Raw genomic sequence first — 24,061 nt, forward strand, 5'->3', positions numbered from 1 at the left:
TTCCAGGGTAGAGGCCACTTTGCTCGTCTCCCGAAACAAAACTTCACACGGAGAGGGAGAACCGGTGGCTGTCAGAAGCCAGTGTGACCTCCTTGTTTCTCTGGAGGCTGTTGAGGGAAGAGGAAGTTGGATTTCATCTTCCCCATTGGCCACTTCCTCTTCCTGCTCCCCCCTTACGCTTTCCCTTTTTTTTTTTCCAAACCAACAGGTTTCGCCACAGTCCACTGGTCCTGCTGCACCACTGTGACATGCCACAATGTTGCCCGACCAGTTGGGCTGTACACAAGCCAGGACGCAGTCACAACACATCCACATGCTGGCAACTTTCACTACTGCCTTCTTCAGAGGCCATGCACCACGTGACTTGATTGACATATATTGCACAAACACACACACACAGTGGTGTTTCCATCACTTTTAGGGACATTACATAGATTTACATTCATTTCCTGGAGACTTACCTGACCCTTAACTCTTCACCCTAAACTTTAATGATTTACTTTATGGGGACATTTTGTCCCCTTAAGGAAGGTCCTCGCAATGTGACTGTGTAAACAGATTTATGTCCCCATAACGTGAGTAATACGGATTTATTAATCCATTCAGCAGCAGTATTTTTACACTGTATACTGTGAAAGAAAAGTATAATAAAATTAGACACATAAAAAGTTCAAACTAAACTTAATGGTACAAACTTAATGCTTTTTTTTGTTGCTGTGCAGTGTAAATTAATTAGTTCATTATTTGTTAGAGCTGACCCCAAATGACCAGAGAAATCACATCAAGAGGGCAAATCATGCCTTCAGGGGGAAAAAGTTAATTTCTTACCTCGATTCACGTGCGTGCACGCACACACACACACACACACACACACTTACACAAGCAGAGTGCAACTGAAGGAGAGGTGAGGTCTGTTGTCGGGCAGACATGAGCCGCCAAACAGAGGCTGATTGTGGAGGTGGTGACAGCGCTCACTAACCTCACTAACAGCAGCAGCTCTCTGATATCTGGACCAACTGTGACTGTTAGTGGAGTCAACAGCACTGCATCGAATGTCCGTTTTAACACAAGTGTTATGGAGTTAGAGTTCAATCCAATCAACCCTTTATTTATGCTGTTGAAGTTGGAACTGAGGTTTAAATCTGCACACAGTGCTGAATGTACAAAATATGCTCATGTTAGTTTTATGATATCCTGCAGAACGCATATTGTTTTGTAGGATATTCTGTCCAATTAAAATCAAATGTTTTTCGTTTGTGGTCCCCCTCAAGTTATGAGCACATCAACACAAAAGGGTTGTGTTTTCCGCTCTGAGTTATTTCATTTGACAGATTTTGAGGCCTGAAGAAGTGACAAAAAAAGATAAAATATTAAGAAGTACATTTTCCTACGTTATCCCTTTACCCATCAGGTGACCCCTCAGATTTTTCTTTGGAGCCTCTGGGATGTTCCCAAACCCCAAGCTGGGAACAACTGCTCTGAAATTCTACTTCATCTCTCACCTTCCTCCTCTTCCTCCATCCCAGCTTTGTGTTTCCTCACTGCTGTCCCCCCCCCCCACACACACACACACGCACACACACACACACACCTCCCTGTCTCTGCCTCAGCTGTGAGTTTCTGCGCTCAAACAGGTAGACTCAGACACCTAATCCTGGCCAAGTCCAGACAAGCTGCTTCTCCCTGCGAAAAAACTCCTGGTATGTAGGATACATCTTTCACCTCGCTCACAGAGTGGGACACACACACACACAGAGGAAGGTATTCTGTGGCTCTTGGCCCCTGACTCTCCGGTCTTGCCCATGCCTGCTTGTGGCAGCTTGTACGGTAGCCTTCGCACTATTTCATCGGTCGCATTTGCGTACATGGCAGACATTCCAACTGGGAGAAGTCATGCAGGGAAAGGTACAGATAAGAGAAAAGCTTATACATAACCATTATTTTTGATGAATTTAAGCCAAACATTCGCCTCACTCTGTTTAGTAGAGTAGAGTTAATGATTCATAGGCAATGGCAGATTTTGGGCCCCTCGGCACAGATATGAAAAGGCCCCCCCTGGCTCGACAGCCAAGTCTGTCATGGTTGTTTTGAGTCTCTTTGTGGTAGATTTGTGTTTCTGTAGTCGTTTTGTGTCTCTATGTGGTTGTCATGTGTGTCTGTAGTTATTTTGAGTCTCTTTGTGGTAGTTTTGTGTGTCTGTAGTTATTTTGAGTCTCTTTGTGGTACTTTTGTGTCTCTGTAGTTATTTTGAGTCTCTTTGTGGTAGTTTTGTGTCTCTGTAGTCGTTTTGTGTCTCTTTAGGGTAGTTTTGTGTGTCTGTAGTTATTTTGAGTCTCTATGTGGTTGTCATGTGTGTCTGTAGTTACTTTGTGTCTCTTTGTGGTTGTTTTGTGTCTCTTTGTGGTTGTTTTGTGTCTCTGAGGTTGTTGTGTGTGTCTGTAGTTATTTTGAGTCTCTTTGTGGTAGTTTTGTGGCTCTGTAGTTATTTTGAGTCTCTTTGTGGTAGTTTTGTGTCTCTGTAGTCGTTTTGTGTCTCTTTAGGGTAGTTTTGTGTGTCTGTAGTTATTTTGAGTCTCTATGTGGTTGTCATGTGTGTCTGTAGTTACTTTGTGTCTCTTTGTGGTTGTTTTGTGTCTCTTTCTGGTTGTTTTGTGTCTCTGAGGTTGTTGTGTGTGTCTGTAGTTATTTTGTGTCTCTTTCTGGTTGTTTTGAGTCTCTTCTTGGTAGTTTTGTGTCTCTTTAGTCATTTTGTGTCTCTTTGTGGTTGGCTTGTGTCTCTGTAGTCATTTTGTGTCTTCGTTAAATTGCTTTGTGTCTCTTGGTGTTAGTTTTGCCTATCTTTGTGGTCGTTTTGTGTCTCTGAAGTCTCTTTTTGTCTCTTTCTAGTTGTTTTTTGTGGCCATTTTGCTTCTCTTTGAAGTTGAATTCTGTCTTCAGAGGGTAGTTTTGCAATTTTTTAGGTAGTTTTGTGTCTCTTTGTGGCTGTTTTGTGTCTCCTTGTGGCCACTCTTCATCTGTTTGTGATTGTGTTGCATTTCTTTGACGTCTGTTGCTTTAAGGTCATTTTGCATTTCTTTGTGGTCATTTTGCAGCTTTGCAACTGAAGCAAATATTCAAACATTGAATGTTAACAGTAATTTCAAACTCTGGCCACAGAAGAGCCCAACGGGGTCCATTCATTCATCCATCCACGTTCATGGGACAAAGTGGTGAAAAAGTTGAAAAGAAATATGCTATTCATCTTTTTTTCTCTCCTGCTTTAAATGAGATTTTCGTCTCTCTTACTCTTTTGTCATGCTGCTGTTCATCTGTGTGATGTTGGGAGAAAAGAACTCCACCTGTATTTATCTAGCAGCTCAATTTAAACACACACATACAGAGCTCAGCAAAGGCCCAGGTGCTCTGTAAAGCAAATCAGACAAGAGAGGATAGTAGTGATCATTGGCAGGGCAAGCAAACACAAGCTTGTTCCTCACACACACACAAACACACACACAACACCACTGACGGTTAAACTGAATCTGAAACGTAATTTTTGGATTTCCATACAAGAGCACCTGCGGGCATTCATAAGCAAAAGGCCCACATTTTGTCATGCAAACACTGTCATAAGACATCAAACCAGTTTGTAAATTGCATCCAAACCGTTTCTGGAAATATAACTGAGGGGTTTGTTCGTCTTTTCTGCATTGTTTATATCTGACTCTGTAAAATGCAGCAGATGGAAAAGAAGAGGCAAATGTAGAGGAATAAAAAGTACACTGTAGTGGAGTATAACAGTGGTGGAAGAAGTATTCTTTACATTGAAACTTCTACTGTCGTAAACCAACTGACTTATTATCAGCAGTGAAAAGTACAGAAAAATTTCCCTTTGAATGATATAGTCATAATATATCATCAAATGGTCAAGGTCAACCTAGTTTTAACTACTTTATATGAAGTTAGGTGTTTGTTTTTTACATTTCTCTAATATTTTATTTTCATGTGAACAATTTGAGAGCTTTAATCTGTTTGGGTTTTAACTGTTATTTAAATAAAACCGTGTGAGGAAATGTCTCTTTGGTGGAACAACTCGTAAACATCTGACATGTTTTTTGTGATGCGTCACAAGTTTATAAGGTTGAAAACAATGGGCTTAATTTTAACAATACATTGTATTTCATAAGGTTATCATATGTCTTTTATGTAAAATCTTAATCTAAACTAGTGACTACAGCTGACAAACAAATGTAGTAGATTAAAAACTACAATTTTTGCCTCTGAAATGTAGCTGGGCAGAAACAAATACAATACAAACAATACAAAAATGAAATACTGATGTTAAGTACGAGTACCTCAGACTTAAGTGCAGTGCTTGAATAAATTTCCTTCTCTTTATATTTGAATTGAGTTGAAGTGAATGGTAACCAGTATATCCACACGATCTATCTATCTATCTATCTATCTATCTATCTATCTATCTATCTATCTATCTATCTATCTATCTATCTATCTATGCACAACAATAATTAAAATTCCAAAACGGGGAAAAAGGAGTATTTAGGGTCAGTAGTCACAAATTGTTGTGCCCCACCTCAACAGCACTCCAGCATTGTATGAGACACACACACACACACACACACACACACACACACACACACACATTGTTTGCTCTGGCGGGGTGATCCCAAACACTGGGATCTCCTCATACAATGGCCTCATTAAGGGGGACAATGGCATTGTGTCAGCTAATGACAGGGCTCCTCCCTGCCCTCTGTCCGCTCTGAGATTACCTGAAACACAGACACAGACGGACGAGTCGTGAAAATGTAGAGGGGGGGAAAGGTTAAATCTGCGCTGTGGAGGGAAGAAATCCTGTGGACGTGTGTATGCGTCAGTCTGAGGCCATCTATGAGGCTGTGCAGTCATGCATCAAGTCCTACCACTTCAAAGACTTTTAACCCTCCATATTTCTTTTTATAAATATCTTATTTTCTACAACAAAATGTCAGAGATGTTTTCTGCACATAAATCCCTCGCGGTTGCCCGTGTTTCCCTGTTTTCTGTCATTACGGAGCCTCCGTCTTTTCGTCTGCTTGCAGGTGAGGTGGGCCTCTACCTGCCACTCTGACCCCTTTAGCCAATCAGAGCCCAGCTTATCGCAGCAGCAGCCAATCAGCGGCAGACTCGCCCTCACCCTTAATTCTTTCGCAGCGAAAGAATTTCAGCCAAAGTTGACCCGCTGCCATTAAAGCAAGCCAAGGCAAATATTATGATGCATGGCAGCAGGATATGTTGATGTTTGTCACAATCTGCGTGCAAACCGAACACAAGGCAAGCAGGGTGATTATTGGCTGCCGGGGACAAAAGCGGCTTCACCTGGCAGGTGGAGGGACAGTGAGAGAGAGGGGCTGGGAGAAAAGAAGCGGGGCGAGAAAAGTCGACTTACCTGTAGCCCAACTTCTGGCAGCTCACTCTGTCTGTTACCTGCTCCGACTTGAAAGTCCAGTTTCACAAGGAAGAACCGTAGAGGAAGCAAAATATGTCACAGGAGACAGACAAGTAAGTGATCGAGGCAGCGGAGAGGATCTGATGGTTACCGCGTGAAGGGAAAACACTTTTGTCAAAGTGTTTTCTCTCTGCTCACTAATTAAAACAAACTGTTTTAAATTTCGGATCTAGTCTGTAGCAGAGGATAAAAACAATGTCACCTTGTGTTTTGTGCTACTTTTGGAAATTTAGGACATGTATCAAAATGTGTTCCTGGAGGAAACTTGTAAACTTGGCGCCGTGGATTGCGATAGAGCTGAATTCGCCATTTTTGACTGATGGAAAAGGCTTCAAAGTGCGAGGACTGGATTTTCCAGGCACTTTCCTCAAGTTTGACTGGGAGTAGAGTTTAAGATGTGCGTTTGCATTGCCTTACATTTGCAATGTTTGAAGCATCAACGGGGATGCATGCGCTTGTGAGCGGTTTGTGTTGCCCGCTGGCCTCCTGTGTTGTTTTGTAACAGGAGAAACTCCTTTATTTTTATTAAAGACGAAGTTAAGCTAACCTTTGCACGGCAGTGAAAGCTACTTCTACCAGAGTCAGGACATTTTTTATTCACTTTTTTAAAAGGGGGATTAGAAATATTTCTGCTCAGTTTTTATCTTCATTCTTAATTTCTAACACTCTGACAAAAAAAATCTCAAAATGTCACAGAATGTGTTTTAGTTTGACAAAATCCCATTAATAATTGAATCATTTTAAAAAATCACTTTGTGGTGATCATAACATAGCTATAAATTTAAATAGCTATTATATAATATATAATCCTAATTACAGAGACCACTTGCCTGCATTATCATTAAAATTGGAATATTATTATTACTATCATTTATTTTCTTTTATATACTATTTTTGTTGTTATTAGTAGCAGTTGTAATAGCATTTTTGGCATCAACATATTTGTTTGTATTTAAATATAAAGCAGCAAACTGTCTCTAAAGTAAAATGTGGCAGATTTAAAAAACAACTTCCTGTCACTATTATGACACAGAGTAGTAACAGAGCTGAGTTATCATAAACATCACATACTGCAGATGTCTCTTATAGCTGCATGCCAGCTCTCTGCCTGCAGGTGTGGTTGCTGACTAGAGAGTGAAGCTGACTATGTGGAATAAATGGCAGATCAATAAAAGAAGAGCAGTTTAATTTGCAGCTGTAGTGATAATTAATCAACTGACATGAACAACATTCTGCCAAAGCCTAGACTGACATGTGCGATGTGATAAGCGTTAGAAAACGGCATCTACAGCTGTGACGCTGTAAGGCAGAGATAAAACAGTAGCATCCTGGATGCTGTTTGTCGCTGCCTCTCATTACATCTGTGTCTATAAAGGTTTGCATCAGCATGACATCACAGATTAGAGGCGGGACAAGTGGGTTTGTTTAATTTGGCAGGCAGATCTGGCAGACAGGTGATTCTGCCAATTAGAGAAACCACAATAGTAACACAAATTTTATGCTTGAAATCTAATCACACGGGTTTCAATTCATAGCTAAGAACATTCCTGATTGACCTGCCCTGCTGATATCCATTAAACCGTTACACTCAGGCACTGACCAATGAGCAGGAACAGAAAAAGTGAACGAGGCCAGGGCCTTTTCAGGAAGGTGTGGCATTATACTGATACTGTTCACTGTACAACATTTTCAGAGTGCAAGTTGACACATTCAGGGCCTCTCTCGCGATTGTGATCGTCTGTGATCTCGACTTAAGTGAGCCTAAACAGCACGGAGACAAACCCGTCTATGTACACATGCACAAGGCAGGCACGAAAAGGAGTGTAGTAGTGTCACTTTTTCGTCATCAGTGCATCTGTTAGTTTGTTTTTTGGTCGTATATGTGATATAGAAATTGCCCTAAATAATGACGATGAGATTTGAGGATTCTTACTTTAATAATCAGCAAATGAAAAAAAAATCATCTTAAATAGTGGAAAGCAGAGGAAACCCACCAAACGTTAGCACTTATGCAGCTAAAACCAGCACATCAGCTTCTAATCTTTTGAATGAAACCGTTTCTGTGTCTGTCAGTAAGCGTCTGGTGGTGGTGGTCCCCAACGAGAGCTCCTTCCCTGCCGTGCGACGGGCCTACACCAGCGAGGACGAGGCATGGAGGTCGTACCTGGAGAACCCGCTGACGGCCGCCACCAAGGCCATGATGAGCATCAACGGGGACGAGGACAGCGCCAACGCCCTGGGCCTGCTCTACGACTACTACAAGGTCTGGAAAAAACAGCCGAATCCCAAACAGAGATGTCACTGAAGAAGACTGTGCCTGTAGTGTTCAGTTCGCCACACAACGGGTGAATCCATTTGTAGACTGGCAGAAGATTAATGATCCTGATTCATAATCCAATAATGGTTTGAGTCATTTTTTTAATCAGAAATGTTCCCTTTCAAGCAGATTAAGTATAGCCTGGTCTGAGATTTACTTGACCTTTGAATAAGAGCTCTGAAAGTTGAATTTGGAAGCTTTAAATATTTGGATGTTGCACGGTGCCTTTCTTCAGAGCTTCTTCAGGTTGAAAACCTCGAGGACTGGATCAAATCAGTGTTTACAGCTAAAGCAATGAGATCAACAAAAAGCACACTTAATATAATAAAAAAAAATGATTTATCAATTAGTAGCATTTTCATTTAGACTTCTAGACATTTTCCAATGGAACTAACTGTCTAAAGGTCTAAATTAATAAGCTCACAGCATTATATATTATATTCACCGCACAGTGATTATTGTTTCACCACATTTCTAACTAAAATTAGAAATGGAAAATAAAAGTCACTCATCCAACACACCCTGACTTTCTACAACGTCCTCAGGAATAAAAAGAAAAGGAGATGAAGTAAAGATTGGAAGCCATAGCTCCCCTATTGAGCGACGTCGACCAACGTAACACGTCCTCCGTCTTTCCTTCCAGGTGCCTAAAGAAAAGAGGCTTCTGCCAGTTCCCAAAGTGGCTGAAATGACAGAAGAGCAGGAGAAGAGGTCAGTGAAAGTGGGTTTCCATGTGTCTCGCTCAAGGTTGCACATGCACAGGCGGAAAGGCAGAAGAAATGCTAAACATGTAGTTGCAAGCAGACCCTTCCCAGCAATGTCTGGAATTAAATCCTGGTGCTCAGTAACTGCAGTATGTGACACGTTGAAACTGTGCTTAATAAGATTACACATAAAACAGTTTTTCAACGAAAGCACAATTTTAAATAACCTGACAGAGATGTGTGCTGAAGATAATGGTGATATGAGAAAGGTGCTTCGAGTGTGTGTGTGTGTGTAAATATCACGGATGAGTGAATCTTGTTTCACTCACACTAAATGACAGAATCGCAGGCTGGACTGACCTGTAAAAACCTGCTGATCACTGCAGAAAAACGAGAAAATGCACAACATTTCATCATATAATGTGTCTCTGCCTTATTCCTGATTAGGGAGGCATGGCCTCATTTTCAGGTTGAAATGGGAGAAATCTGCTGTTTCTGAATAGAAGAGTAAGGATGCATCAGTTGTCCTCAGCGTTTCCTCACCTGTATTAGCCAGTGTCAACACTGAAATGCATTTGAGGGTGCATCTTAGAATAGAGGAAGGTGTAAAAAAAGAAAAAAAGATTTCCAGTGATCAGTTTTGAAATAATTAAAGGTGCCCTGGAGTTTTTCTTACAACTAAACAATGTTATGTTACTCACCAGAACTCATTGTGTGTCTCCCTGAGGTCGAACAAGTCGAATGCATTTCCATCCTCGATAAATATTTACAAAGACAAAATTTTTAAATGTGTTAAGAGATGTTAGTTCTCGTGCAAATGGAGCATTTACTCCTATTTCAACCATATTTGTGTCCAGGTCTACATTGCCGAGCAACCCCACCAGCCAAAGCGAGGTGGAGACGGTGGACAACCGTGTTCAGGTCCTCAAATCTGTACCCGTCAACTTGTCACTGAACACGGAGCACCAGGAGACCAAACGGGAGCAGTTCAGCAGCTCGACGGGGGCGGGGGCGCCGTCGGGGGATGGAGGCTCGCCAGCTGTGGCCGTGGTGAAGGCAGAGATGTACGCGCCCGTCTTCATGGCGGGATCGGGGCTTCACTACAGGGTAGAGGGGGAAGAGTCGGCGAGGGTGATCTACGAGCAGAGTCCGTATGAAGTGACCACCGTCAGTCACAGCTCGTACGTGAAGGAAGACCAGCAGAGTCCGCCTGACAGCCCGTTTGAGGAGGAGAGAGACGGGGTGAGAAAGGATGTCATGGTTCATGCAGACACTGTGTTAAAATACACCCTAAATACACCTTAAATACACCCTAAACACACCCTAAAAGAGGTGTATCAAGATACAACCCTGATTCCAAAGGAGTTGGGACGCTGTGTAAAACAAATCAGAATGTGAAAACTTGCTGACACTTTTTGACAAATACTCAAAATAGGACAAAGGCAATATATATAATGTTTGACCTCATCAGCTTCATTGATTTTTGTAAATATCTGCTTATTCTGAATTTGATGCAGCAACGCGTTTCAAACAAGTTGGGACAGGAGCAACTAAAGAGTGGGACAGATGTGGAATGTTCCAAAAACACCTGTTTGTCGGGTAGCACCACCCTAAAACACACCATGACTGTAAATTGGCTTTGTTCTTTGCATTTCTGGGTCTATTTTGATGCCGTGTTTTCTTTCATTCCTGCAGATCACCGTCAAAATGTAGAAATCGTTAGATCACATAGTAGATATTTTAGCGTCAGTGTACTTTGGTCTCGGTCCCTCAAAATCGAACAGCAGCTGCTTCTGTCGGGACTCATTCGCAGACTTCGCAGAATGTGGAAACACGATATGTTTGGCTTGACACGGGTTCAGCTCTCACTTTTTCTCAACTGGAAAAACTTGCTGTTATCTCCTCCATCTGCACATACAGTGCAAATGAGTGATCACACAGCTGTAGACAGATTCGTGGGAATGCCGGAAGGGGAATTGCCATGCTAGAAGAGTGAATGTCACGTGATCTTTAACCAATATGCTCTCTGGTACGTGAAGGCAGGTAGATGTTTGGATATGCTTCTCTGAGAGTCCAAAGGTCCATCACCTGAACAGGAATCTACAAGTAGCTGTTGAATTAGTTCCCTGTTTGCCTGAGATCTCTGTGTTGTCACTCTGATCTTAATTTCTGGGTTTTTTTCCTCTCATTCACAGCATTGTTTAACCAGTTCCTCTCAGGCTACATGAACTTGTCATTGTACCCAAACAATTTCCTCTTTCTGTGTGTTTTCTGCGTTCTCAACAGAAGTATCACACACCTTCCTCTCTGGCTCCAGATGACTTCTTATTTCACCAGGAGGGAGTGTAAGTCGCTCAGTCTGCTCGTCGTTACACCACGATTATCTGTGTGAATGCTCAAATGTGCGTCTAAACACGGACCTGAAGCGATGCAGGGAGGAATGTGTGAGCGTGTGTGTGTTGTTGTGCCACCATCCCAGCTTGTTGTGTCTAATCACATGTCATTCTCTCAATGTGTGTGTGTTTGCGTTTGCAGCGACAGTTTCCAGTACACGCTGGACGCCACTCGCTCGCTGCGTCAGAAGCAGGGCGAGGGCCCGATGACCTACCTGAACAAAGGCCAGTTCTACGCGGTGACGCTCAACGAGCTCAGCGCCAACAAACGCCTCCGTCACCCCATCAGCAAAGTCCGGGTGAGCCGGTCAATTCAGTCCCCAGTTGGTCTTATTTGCCTTAGCTACATTCTACCGACCAAGATAATATCAAAATGTATTAAAGTGGATGGTGAAAGCTGTTGCTCATAGTGAAAAACCCACAGAGAATGATCAACTCGGCAGATCCACTCAGGTCTGCAGAGCATTTTTGCTTCTTGCAGCTCTTTTTTTTTTCAGATTTACAGCCCACAACTTTATTGTTTTGATCCACTCTCACTGCTCTCATTATTGTATTTTCCATATGCAGCTATTTTCAGTGAAGGAGCTCTGATAAACCTACTTTACGTTACCCGCCCGGCAGAAAGAAGAAGTTAGCGATGAGCTGGTGAACATAGCAAAGCATTTAGGACCTTAATAGCCAGATGTTTCTCTCAGGAGTTGGTAGAGACCAAAAAAATGAGCTAAAATAAAGTAAATACCAAACTTGAATTTGTCAGGTTAACACAAACACGACTCCAAATTAAGTGGCTGACAGAGCAACAGATTGAAAGATAATTCTGGTTTATTACAGGGTCTTTGTTTTTGTTTTTTTGGCCATCATTTCTATTTGTTATTACATGACATGTGTTGCTGCTAGAAGTCCTACAGGCCTGATAACGAGAGGACAGACGATCAGACAGGTTGCTGCATTGCCTCATCTCAGAGATGAATTTGGTCAGTGCGAATGCCATTATTATTAATTATCCTCTCAGGAAGTCACAGGAGAGAAGCATCTGATGGGGTCTGAAGTTGTCCTGTAAGGTTGCAATCCTAAAAAGCTCAGTCCCAAACACAAGCGCCGCCGGTTCAGCTGAGTCATCTTCATCTAAAGCTTTCCCATCAATTCCCAGCATTCATCGTCTTGTTCTCCCTCTCAGAGCGTGATCATGGTGGTGTTCAGCGAAGACAAGAACCGAGACGAGCAGCTTAAATACTGGAAGTACTGGCACTCCCGGCAGCACACGGCCAAACAGAGAGTCCTAGACATCGGTAAGACTTCCCACTTTCTCCATGCTCACACGTGAGCGACGGCAGATTCTGCAAAGGCCAAATGACTGAATCAAAACACAAGACCCAAAAGACAAAGACAGATTGATGTTATTGCAACTGCTGGAATGCACCCAGCTAATAAACAAGGCACGACCAAACTGTGCGCAAACAAGCCCCCACCCAACTGTCTGCCTGAGGCTGTTCAGCTGCCCACCATCAGACACACACCTGAATCCCTTAATGTCTAGGTGTTGCTGGGACACACAGCGCAAATCCTCTAATCTTCTCGACATTGGCCGTGAGATTGAGCAAAACACTGATGTGAGAAAAATCTTGATAATCCAAAACAATGTGACACTTTCTCCCTCGCAGCATTTCCCACGGATGTACACTACAGACCTGAAGCCTCATATTTGTATCTTAAGACTTCTGACCTTTTGTTTGCCGTTTCTTTTCGGTTGATGGATTTGAATTTGAACCAAGCTTTTCTACGCCTTGTTGAGTGTGTGTGAGAAGCTTGTAGGCGGTTTGCATTTGACATGCTTGGGCCTGTTAAGCAGGCAGAGATTCAGAGGTATGTGGAAGACCTGAGGTGGATGGGCAACGCACATACACATACACATACACACCTATACACAGCTTGTTGGGACAGGGAGAGGAATGCTAGCCACACTGTTACCTTAGCTGGTTTTGGTCTGTTGAGAGTAATTCTTGCCCAATTAAGATCTTCATCTTAATTCCTATATCTACGTGAACCATGACCAGTCAGTCTACAGTTCACACACGTCTTTGTGTGTATATATGCTACAACAGTTATTCCCAACCCGGGTGTAGATGACCAGATGGTAGAAAATAAGAAAAATGGAAAAATAGTTTTGGACTTTTCTGAAATGTTTTTTTCTTTATTTTGGAAATCATGCCTATAAAACTTTTCCTGAGCAGAAAACTGCTTGATAATCAGCTTTGACCACAGGTCAAAATTCACCTTAATGTAAAAGAGTAGTATAATATTTTGGGAGATGAGTTGATTTGCTTTTTGGCAGGGAGTTAGATTAAAATATGCCACTATCATATCTTTTTGTTAAATATGAAGCTACAGCCAGGAGATGGTTATCTTAGCTTAGCATAAAGCCTGGAAACACAGGGAAAGTCTCACGCTCACTAATTAACAGATTAACAAGAAACCATCTGGCACACAATCCCTCAAATAACCGCAAATTGACATTTTTACAATTTGTTTTTTAAGCAGAGATTAAAGAAACTAGATATAGCATGTTAATTAGTAAGCTTTGAGGGTGCTGGTAGGCAGATTATTTTCCTCTTAAACAGAGTCTTGCTAGCTGTTTCCCCTCTCTTGCCAGTCTTAATGCTAAGATAAGGTAACCTCCCGTGGCTGTAGCTGCATATTTACTGTACTATCATGAGAGTGATATCGATCTTCTCATCTAACTCAGTAAGAAAGCGAAGAGGCATTTTCCCAAAATGTTACTCCTTGAAGGGGTCACAAAGGAGGTTTGAATCTGCTGTCCTAAATAAATGCAGACAGAAGTATTCAGCGCATCTTAGAATAAAACTACTTAGGATAAGTTGACTCCTACGTCAAAGCACTCCTGCTTAATGATTCCCCTTCAGCATCCAGTTTGGCTTTTGCCAGCATAGTGAGTGTGTTTTTGTTTGTGTGTATGTGTAAATAGCTAGTGTGTGTGTATCTATAGCTTAACCCACAGGGCAGAAAAATATTTTTCAATCACACTGACACAGATATTCATCTGCTCAGAGATACGCACACACGCTTTTAGCATGTACAAGCATTGTTTGCTGAGTAACCACTTAAATGACTTCAAATACTTAAGTAGTCCAGCAACTCACTTCAGTTTTCTGTCTTTTTATGTATTCATCATTTATATTAGGTTGGCATCATTTATTGCATATTAGTGCAATTCAGTTCATTTAATATTTGGTTTGGTCAATAAAATGTAAATGAAAAATGGCCATTAAAGTTACCCAAAGCTGAAGTTGACAATTTGGAATGGCCTGTTTTGACCATTCAACAGTCCACAATATAAAAATATTGAGTTTAATATCTTTAAAGACGTAGGTATCCTGTAAATATTCACATTTGAGAAGCTTGGATCTGATCTTTTCAGCTCTGCTTTATATATGTGAGTGCTTGACTGCATTAAGGTGGAGAATCTCCCCTCGAAGAGCTCTGTAGGTCAAATGACAGACCCCCTCCTCCCTGCTCCCCAGAGCCAGGTTGGCCTGTAGCTGGATGCAGCCTGTAACCTGAGGCTGTCCAGAGAGCCGATTTGAATAGCGGTGGAGGATTTGTCGGGGGAGGGGCGGGGTGGGGGCGCGGCGTTTCATCGTGCCCCTGGGCCGTGTCACAGAATGGATCATTTAATGGAGGATAATGGCAGATAAGCATGTTGCTGCCTGCCCTGCTGCTTTGTGCACCTGCTAAAGAACCAGGAAGTGTCGATGTGACGGCGGTTAGGATGATGGAGGAGGTCAGAGGTCACTGAAGGAGGAGGAAGAGGAGGGGGTTATCAGAGATGTGACCAGCAGAACTGTTCTCGGATCATCTGTTTCCTCAAAGACATTAAGCCCAAATCACAGACTAACATATATACATTTTTATTCTGGCAATTAAAACTCCCAGTCTGCCTCTTCAGAAATGCTTGTTGGCTGGTTGAATAGCTCCAGAAACCCCCTCCCCCCACACCTTTCTAACATTGCACTAGGAGCAGCTGCAAAGAACGGAGTCTAACACGAAGTATGTCTTCCAGGAGAGACTGTCTGAAAACGTGAGCCTTTATCCTCGTATTTAAATGATGCTGAGTCTCCTGCCTCTCTATGACGGCCGACTGTCCACTTTGCTGTCGAGTGTGGCCGTTTGGAACAACTATAAATGCTTGATTTCTAATGTGGTCGGACAGCGTGTTGTACAAACTTATTCTGTTTGACCGTGAGGCTGGCATCATTCTGTATTTTTCTTATTGTCAACAAATCCGATAAAAAACAATGACTGGTACATCTCTCAATACATGCACACTTTCCCACCACGTCCAAGCCTGTTTGTAGTAGTTTACTGAGCAGTAACAGTAAATCTTTACGTAAAACCAGCCACAAACATATAGTTGCATTTTCTAAAGGCTAAGTGTTTCCTAACATAGTTGGCCACTGTAGTTTTTAGCAAACACCACTCAAGCAGGAGTAAAAAGTGGATTTCTTGGGGACTATTTTCAGCGGTGGATTAATACACGTTTGGAACTCTAGTAAGGGCATGTGTGGCATTGACTCAAAATAACCTACAGCGCTCATGTTCATTGTAATGGGGTTTTAATAGTTTTCGGACAACAATAGAGTTCTATGACAGGGATGTGTACTTGTTAGTTAGATCAGTTCATTGCTGAATGTTGTCTCACCAGCTTTAGTCTTTAAATCAGCTTAATAATTAGGAGACTTTGGTTGGACTACCGATGTCAATCAGCTCTGGAATGCTACACTCCCATAAGCAAACACTGCTGTTGCTTAAAAGTGGCTTTTGACATCTGGACAACTACTTATCTCCAAAATCTTAGTTGTTCAGGAATTGAGAAAAATACTCCTGCTCTCCACTCGAACATTGTCACCAAAACTACGATTCACACCTGTATTTATGATATGTTTTGTGTTGACTCTGAGACCGGTTACTTGTTGCTTGCCACTGGATTTGTTTTTATTTGATTAAAACTCAAGGCACATATGAGCCTTTTTTCACAGCATACCAGCTTACCCAAGGCCTCACATTCAAAGTCTCCAGTTTTAGTCACACAGGTCAACAATAGCCACCGATGCGCTCACCTGACTGGCTTTTAATATGGCTCTCAGAGCCAGAGAGCCTCCTGTGCTTCCTCCCGCTGCCTTTGAAGCCTTTGAGAGTTTGTTTGCCCAAACAGATAAGGGTTTTATCTTAAGAAATTGAAGCGTGCCATTTGATTGCTTATCTTAACAAGCAATAGCTACCTGCTTGTGTCATTTATTGACCAATTTTGGCTGTGCGTGGAGGGTTTTTTTCAGAGGGGGTGTATGATGTTTAGTTTTTATGCTCAAAATACTCATTCTGGAACACCTGAATATGTGTACCTTACTATAAAGTGTTACTGAACTTACATATGAAAAATTGATGGGGTTAATCATCCCTCTGTTTTTCCTCACAGCTGATTACAAGGAGAGCTTCAACACAATCGGCAACATTGAAGAAATCGCCTACAACGCCATCTCCTTCACCTGGGACGTGAATGAAGAGGCCAAGGTACAAAGCACAAATTACAGTCTTTTTCTTTTTCCCAGTGCGTAAATGTCACTGTAATTTTCCCAGAAACTGGTCTCCTGTCTTTACTCTGGCTGGAGGCGTGTTGTAGATGTTAAAAAAGCAGCAGGACAGGTTTTTTGTGCTGATCCAAGAATTGGCAAACAAATGCGCTCACTTGACAAATTTACTGGCTTTTGACTGTGATGCAAGCAGCGAACCTGCAGACAGCACCGACACTCTAAAGCTGGAGAATGAAGTCACCAACATTGCGTTAGTATACGGGAACGGAAAGCCTGAAGCAGCTCTTTTGCGTCGACTGTCCGCCATAAAACTGATGGGCAGTGTTGTGTACTTTTGCTCTGTTTGTCTTCTTTGTCTTTGTGAAGCCCACTCCTTTGTGGCCACTCCTTAGATGGAGCCACGTAACTGTTTGAACTCCAGAGGCCCCCAAGGGCCAACACGCACCAATCCCTGTCCCCACCCTCTGTTGTTTGTTTTGCCCTCATTTCTGTGTGAATGCGACAGACTATGTGTGTGTGAGTCAGTCCCTGTTTGTGTGTGTTATGTGGCTCTTTCATTGTAATGGCTGCCCGGGGACAAAGACGTTGCTGGAGGAAATCCAAGCACACTCCTCTGGGCCAATATTGACTCTTTCTCTCTATACATCGCTCCCTCTTTTTCACTTAATCTGTGGGAGAATTGAGCCGAAATATATCAGGAACAGTTGTTATGCCCAGGTAGATATTGCACACACCTCATATGTTCTCATATGGTCGCTTGCACAGGCGGTTACTCTTTAACCAGCTTCATCCACTCCCGCCCCTCGAGGTGAATATATACAGGTATATGCTCTAGAGATCATTTCATTGGTCTTGCATTTTATCGGCACCTGGCATTCTATTGGCTGGGAAATTCTGACAGGGTGGTTGCACAAAAAATATGAAAGCATGCGAGTGCACAGGAGACAGGGCTGAAGCTGCAGAGCAGGAAATCTGTGTGAGCGCACAGTTTGAGCAGAAGCAAGGCAAATTATTTTAAGAATTAATAGGAAGATGTTACATGTCACATATTTGCTCTACAATGTGAGGTAGAGCAAATATATATTGTAAGTTCACAATTATACCTCTTAAGGTCTAAATACAGAGAAAGCTGTTGGGGAAATAAATGCAGAAATACAATGCTGCTAAGTGACTGCATATAGGCTTTAGTAAGTAGCCAGTTTATTAAAGGGTCAGTTTGCTCAAATGACCCAAAAAGAAACAGTTCCTCGCTAATCCCCCAGTGCTGTGTAACCATGCAGTTACATGTAGTTTTGATTTCTATCTCATGGGATTTTGAGATATCTGAAACTTCTGCCGCCAACCAAACACAACACAGGTGAAAGGAATTTTGTTTGTGCTTCTCAGATGATTTGATAAAAAAAGAAAAAAAAACTCTCAACAGTCATGTATCTCTCCCACTCTGAGTAATCCAGTGTTCAGGCGCAAATAAACAGAAAAATACCTATAACGTCTAATATAACGTAAAGATCTTGTCCCCTGCCCTCCCTGCTCTGTTTCCCTGCCAGATCTTCATCACCGTCAACTGTCTGAGTACGGACTTCTCCTCGCAGAAGGGGGTCAAGGGTCTTCCTCTGATGATCCAGATCGACACGTACAGCTACAACAACCGCAGCAACAAGCCTCTGCACAGGGCTTACTCACAGATCAAGGTCTTCTGTGACAAGGTGAGGAGTCACTTCCTCTGCAGCAGCTATGAGGATGCGGTCTGGAGAAGGTTCACCACTCTGTCAGTAAATCAAAGGGAACCATTCGTATGCAAGTTAACATTTTGGGGTTCATTATTTTTGCCGCCTGTTGTCATATAGAAACAGTATTTTTAAGTGAATTCAAATGTGTCAACGTAAAGAAGGAATGTTGCTCAATTGTGATTCGGGCTGCAACTAACGATTAGTGTCCTTATCCATTATTCTACCAATTATTTCCTGCTAAATAGATCATTTATAAAACCAGGAAATAGTGAAAAATGCTTCCCCCAGCCCAAAGCGGTTGATTGAAATTGCTTGTTGTAGTCGCCCATCAGTCCAAAACTCAAAGTTATTCAGTTTTCAAATGTATGCGGAAAAAGAAACTGGTACAAATTTGTGTTTTTGCTTGAGAAATGAATCAGTCAATCAAGCAATTAGTCAACCAGAGAGCTCCCTGTTGTCATTGTGAATATATCCATTTCATATGGTTTGAAATGGGTCATTTTACAAGAGGAGTGCTGCTTTATGTAGACCCCCCAGTGTGTCTGAGATGTGTCGAGCTGTCGGGATCTTTACCTTGAAGTGAAAGTGCTGCAGTGTGTATTGCAAATGTGTGACAGGAAGTGTGTTTGACTGCACAGTTTTCAGGCATATTGGTGGAACGAGGGAGTTAAATCATGTCATCAGTCCTCCCTCTAGTGGTCTCACCTGCACAGTGAGCCTGCAGATGCACCTGCGCTCACACACACACAAACACACACACACACACAAACACATGCACAAGCACACACTCACAGTATAATGAAAAAAGAAAACTTCTAATTGAGGGGCTCCCATTCGATTTTCTGAAAATTGAGACTTTTCGACGACTGCAGTGTGTCTAAAAGAGCATGTCCACAAACTGACGTGTTCCGTCTGTTTCTGTTTTCTCTCAGGGAGCAGAGAGGAAAATAAGGGACGAGGAGAGAAAACTCTTCCGCAAGAAGGCAAAAGGTTTGAAAAGTATTTCTGTCTTAAATTTTAGCCTTAGAGCATTACAGATCTAGAGTGAGAGAGGTAGAAAACTTTCTTTCTCACTGGTGTTCAGGGAAAGATGGAGGTGTAGGCGTGATAACCGTCCCCAAGAAGTCTGACACCACCTATTTCAAGACCATGAGCGACCTGGAGGCTCAGCCCGTTCTCTTCATCCCTGACGTTCACTTTGGCAACCTGCAGAGGGCCGGACAGGTAAATAACCTCCGCGCACATTCCTGACCGAAACAAAGTGAAAGAACTTGTTTTCTTATCAGCTGAGCTCATCTGCTGACCGGTGAAATTGGAGCCACCACTTAGTTTCAGGTTGACCCGGTGGCTGCTGACTCAACTACAAGTTTGAGTTACTTTCTACTTCTGCTTAACTGCAGAGGGAAGTATTGTGCTTTTTACTCCAGTAAACTTATTTGACAGGTGTAGTTACCAGTTACAGTTTCAGCGCTTATTTTGCTCCCTTACAAAAAAACTGTCTAACAGTCGTCTTGAATGGGATCTGTATCCAGATACCTTATCTGGATGATGAACGGTCCGATCTCGCCTTTACATTTACAGCTGCCATTTTTATTGCATCCCTGTTATCCTCATTAAGATCGGATCTCTGTCCTCCAGAGCAAAACCTGCGTGTGAGTAATTTGAGATGGCAGCAAATCAGCCCCAGACTCCCTTAATGAAATCATAGTTTTGTGAGTTGTTGAGTCAGGGGAAACTTTATAAACTTTGTGAAGCACTGTCTATGACAAATTCTTAATTACTAGTCCCCTCTTGTTCATTTGGCAGATGTAATACATTAAGTTATTCCTTTGTGTAAAAAACACTGTGTCAGTTTGACCGACTTATTATTGTGTTTTAGTTACTGATGTGACTAGATAAATTATAAGCCTTGTTAATGGCAGATCAGCTGCATGGACGAGTGCACACATCCTCACACACACAGTTATTCCTTACTGTACACGCAGTTCTGTGGAAAACACATCTTTAATGGCACAGAACAGATGGATAATCAGTAATTACAGGAGCGTCTCTTTCAGCCTTCTCGCTTGCTCGCTCACTAGATCATCTTATAATTTATGTTCACTAAGCACAAATATCTGCATGTTGTGTACGGATGCCAGCACATGTACAGATTCTGTTGTTTGACCTCCAGGTGTGGACGGGCACATCCGGTCACATTCCGATCATGGTGCATTCACAACTTTCATTAACGTGCATTTTTACTTATCCGGATGTTGTGTCCGGATCACATTTTGATAACGGGTGTAAATGGGGTCTTTGAGCTGCTAGCAGTTCCCCCAAAGAGAAATTTTCTCTCTAATGTCTTCATACGGTTTTTATTTAAACAACTGTTTGATGCCTCCAGAGGTCAAAACAAAAAAAGTTCAAAAAGTGAGTACAGATTTGTGTAGAAGGACTTTGGAAGGTTTTTGGACCCCTCAGATTCATCTTGTGACCCTTTGGACGGGCTCTGACCCCAAGATTGGGCACCACTGGACTAAACCACCTACTCTAACACTATATAAAGTATTTTAAACTAGCTCCACTCCGACCAGCTACAACAGTAGCTAAATGTGAACACATTAACAATCTAATTATGTAATATTATAATGAATCTATCAATCACAGTGCCCATTTTAAGCAGAATGAGCACTTAAGTACATTTTGATGATTATGCTTCTGTTCTTAGGTAGACGTTGAATTACTTTAACATATAATGCAGTATTTGGTATGTTTCTGTATTTATTGTTTTTTTAGTGCATAAAGTTTAATACTTAGACTAATATTTAGTACATCATTTCCAGGTGTTTACCTTCAACACGGAGGAGATCGAGAGAGAAGGGTGAGTGTCTGAACATTATCATTTACATCAGGTCATACAAATATAAACTATGCAAACGAAAGCACCACACGCAGCAGAGGCGCATGTCACCACAAATGCAAACACCGTGCATGGGAGCTGGTCACGTGACGCACAACGTTTTGTGCCTGTGCGTTTTCAGGAGCGTGCTGGTGAAGAGGATGTTCAGGCCGTCGGATGAAGATCTGTGCCCGTCACCTCACAAGCAGATCAAAGAGGAGACGCACAAGAGGGGTACGCAGGAGGTGGCTGCTTCCTCCGCTCTGCCTGTCCATCTTTCTTTTCTGTCTTCCTGAACTGAGAAATTTTTTAACGTTTCCAGTCTGATTTTTAATTCGCCAAAGTTGTCACGTCTATTGAGTAGCTGTTTTGGAGCTTTCGATCAAAGTCATGCAGTCTTCTTTAGCAGACGTCGAGTTTCCATGGAAGCTGAGACCATTTGCATGAATAATTGATTAATTATTTTAGTGCTGCAACTAATTATTCTGTTCATGGTCGATTATTTTCTTCTCTAAAATGTCAAAGAACATTAAAAGTGTTTGTTTTTCTACAAAACAATAAAATACTCAGGAGATATTCAATATACAATGATTTAATAGAGACCCCTACATTTGAGATCCTGGAAGCAAGGACTGTTGTTTATCGTTCTCAATAAAGTTTTGATAAAAGACAAAAAGGAAAAGGATTTTCTAAATGTCCTGTCGATGAATTGTTTTGAGTTTTCTGTATTTTCTTATTTATTTATTTTCTTTTTCTCATACTTTCTGGACATATGTAGGTTTAATGACTAATCAATTAAAAGTCCAATATTCCTTGATAACAAAAATAGACATTTAAGGTAAGCAAGGTTGCAAAGCAAAGCCACATTCCTCAATCAGTGAAACAGCCTGTGTTAAACCAGAGTCTAACATTGACATCTCTCTGTCAGTGCTGCTCTGTATATTGGCTTCAAACACAGGTGTACGAATTATATAAACTGATACTGCGGCTAACAGTTGAAGGTTCATTCCTCCTCCTCTCTCTGCAGTGCTGCTGTACGTAAGAAAGGAGATGGACGAGGTGTTTGACGCACTGATGCTGAAGTCTCCCACGCTCAGAGGCCTGATGGATGCTGTGAGTGATGCCTCTCTGATTGCATGTGAGAGTGAGAGTCAAAGGCACAATTTGTTTGCAGCAGAGCACCTGTTCACAAACTGCCTCCATTTGTCATCGGTAGATATCAGAGAAGTATGGCGTGCCCACGGAGAGGATAGCCAAAGTGTACAAGAAAAGTAAAAAAGGGTGAGTGAGGATGCGGAATGTAATTTTAGACCTAGTTGGAGCCTCAAGGTGTGCACATGAAATGAAACTTTAAAGCGTCTCTTGTGTCAGGATCCTGGTGAACATGGACGACAACATCATCGAGCATTACTCCAACGAGGACACCTTCATCCTCCACATCGAGAGCTACGCAGACGCCTACAAGATCACGCTGACGGAGATCTGACAGCTCGTCAGCTGACCTGAAGGGCAGCAGGTAGAGGTGAACAAGAGACGCTGTGACTGCTGGTTGGCTGGAATCTACGAGGCTGCTATTGACTGGCTGATAAGCTGACTGACAGTATTGGAGACAGCCCTTTGATGGTGTTGCTCCGACACTCTAAGGTCAATGTCGACACACCTGATCTCTCTCTGACACTGAAGCAAGTGGGATTTTCTGTGCAGGAGGAGGACAATGACACAAAGTAAAAAGAGGACATTTCAGAATTTCTCATGAACTGGTTATATTTACTTCTTCCTCGTTCTCATCCTCTGTGCTGTGAGGTGAAATTATGGAGAACAGATCCCTGTCCTCCACAATTTTTATTGTATAAAAGAATTTGTACTTTTACTCTCATTCTGTACAGTCTTCTCTTTTTGCCAATTAACACATCAGGATTAGCCTCGTAAATTGCCTGATGCGCTGTATGTAGCCGCAGCTTCAATTAGCGCTCCTGAGTAACTTAGCAGCTTCTTTGCATGCCAGCCTTTGTTGTTGTTAGTTGTGTTATTATTTATTAATGCTTTTAATGACAATGTTTTCTTTAGCAATTTATCCGAGAATTTCAAGTACTTTACATTTCAGTGGCATTTTTCTTTTCACCCTCTTTAAGAGTACTCAAGGAGTTTCTAAATGGCGTATCTCTGTTTTTCAGCCATTGATGTACTATAAGTGTTTATTTGTAGGACCTTACATGAGATGGTGACGACACAACTTAAGAGGGTGACAAACGGCACTTGGTTGTTGTGTTATTCTCATGTGCTTGGTTCTGTTGAAAAAAATGAATAAAGATATAACCATAGAGATGTCATTTTTGGAGTCTACAGCCATGCTAGCAGCTCTGTGAGGGACACAGGTTCCTTGGAGCTAAACGCTAACATACATGCTAATATAGTGGTGTTAAACAGGTCCCGCATAGACACTTGTATAATGCCTTCATTATGTGTGCTTTAGGCAACTTGACTACACCAAATCACTGAATTAGAAATTTCTCGAATTTGGTATTTCTCTATTAGAAAGAGAGTGCTAGAAAAAAGTAAATTTAACTTCAGTGAGAGCGATTGTCATCTCCACAGCTAGCTTTCACTCCATATGGCGTTAGCTCTCGTTTTAGTTCTCTCTGTGGCAGAGCTGTAATAGCTTTATTTTGTAGTAAGTGTATTTTCACATGCTGTTTTCACCGAAATTGTACATATCTAAGACATATTTTGTTAAAATGTGATTCTGGTCCTAACAAAAGTTTGACTATGTATTTAACGTTACTGTAGTTATAGTTTACTGTGTTCAGCATCTAGTTTGGCATGCTAGCATGGTCATATTTGCTAATATTAAGCACTAAAAAACTAGAACAAACTAGAGCTGAGGCCAATGGGAATGTCAGTATGGTTAGTTTTGCTGACATTTTCTAAAGAATTAAATTCTT

The 24,061-nt window shown here is 41.9% G+C and overlaps 1 protein-coding gene across 3 annotated transcripts; it reads left to right on the plus strand.

The window, feature by feature from the left end:
- Positions 1–1,674: 1,674 nt before the first annotated feature.
- Positions 1,675–23,440, plus strand: grhl2b (grainyhead-like transcription factor 2b). 3 transcript variants are annotated; one of them, XM_041955803.1, is made up of 16 exons: positions 1,675–1,700; positions 7,562–7,751; positions 8,449–8,516; positions 9,367–9,751; positions 10,796–10,854; positions 11,045–11,201; positions 12,080–12,191; positions 16,394–16,488; positions 18,056–18,214; positions 19,171–19,228; positions 19,323–19,462; positions 21,064–21,101; positions 21,262–21,353; positions 22,147–22,232; positions 22,336–22,400; positions 22,491–23,440. In XM_041955803.1, exons 2-16 carry the CDS (start codon positions 7,686–7,688, stop codon positions 22,603–22,605), a joined length of 1,695 nt encoding a protein of 564 aa, XP_041811737.1. In that variant the 5' UTR covers positions 1,675–1,700; positions 7,562–7,685; the 3' UTR covers positions 22,606–23,440. The 3 variants fall into 3 exon arrangements, with proteins under 3 accessions (XP_041811737.1, XP_041811736.1, XP_041811735.1); XM_041955802.1 differs by lacking the exon at positions 1,675–1,700 and adding an exon at positions 1,824–1,905; XM_041955801.1 differs by lacking the exon at positions 1,675–1,700 and adding an exon at positions 5,224–5,541.
- The last annotated feature ends 621 nt before the right edge of the window (positions 23,441–24,061 follow it).

This window comes from Chelmon rostratus, chromosome 16, assembly GCF_017976325.1.
Source record: "Chelmon rostratus isolate fCheRos1 chromosome 16, fCheRos1.pri, whole genome shotgun sequence".
NCBI classification, from domain to species: Eukaryota; Metazoa; Chordata; class Actinopteri; order Chaetodontiformes; family Chaetodontidae; genus Chelmon; species Chelmon rostratus.

Bases quoted from the DNA above. Each gene is read 5' to 3' on its own strand.
- grhl2b (XM_041955801.1), top strand. From the start codon at position 5,522: ATGTCACAGGAGACAGACAA. The intron at 10,855-11,044 runs GTAAGTCGCTCA...TTGCGTTTGCAG, and splicing joins TTATTTCACCAGGAGGGAGT to CGACAGTTTCCAGTACACGC. The intron at 22,401-22,490 runs GTGAGTGAGGAT...CTCTTGTGTCAG, and splicing joins TACAAGAAAAGTAAAAAAGG to GATCCTGGTGAACATGGACG.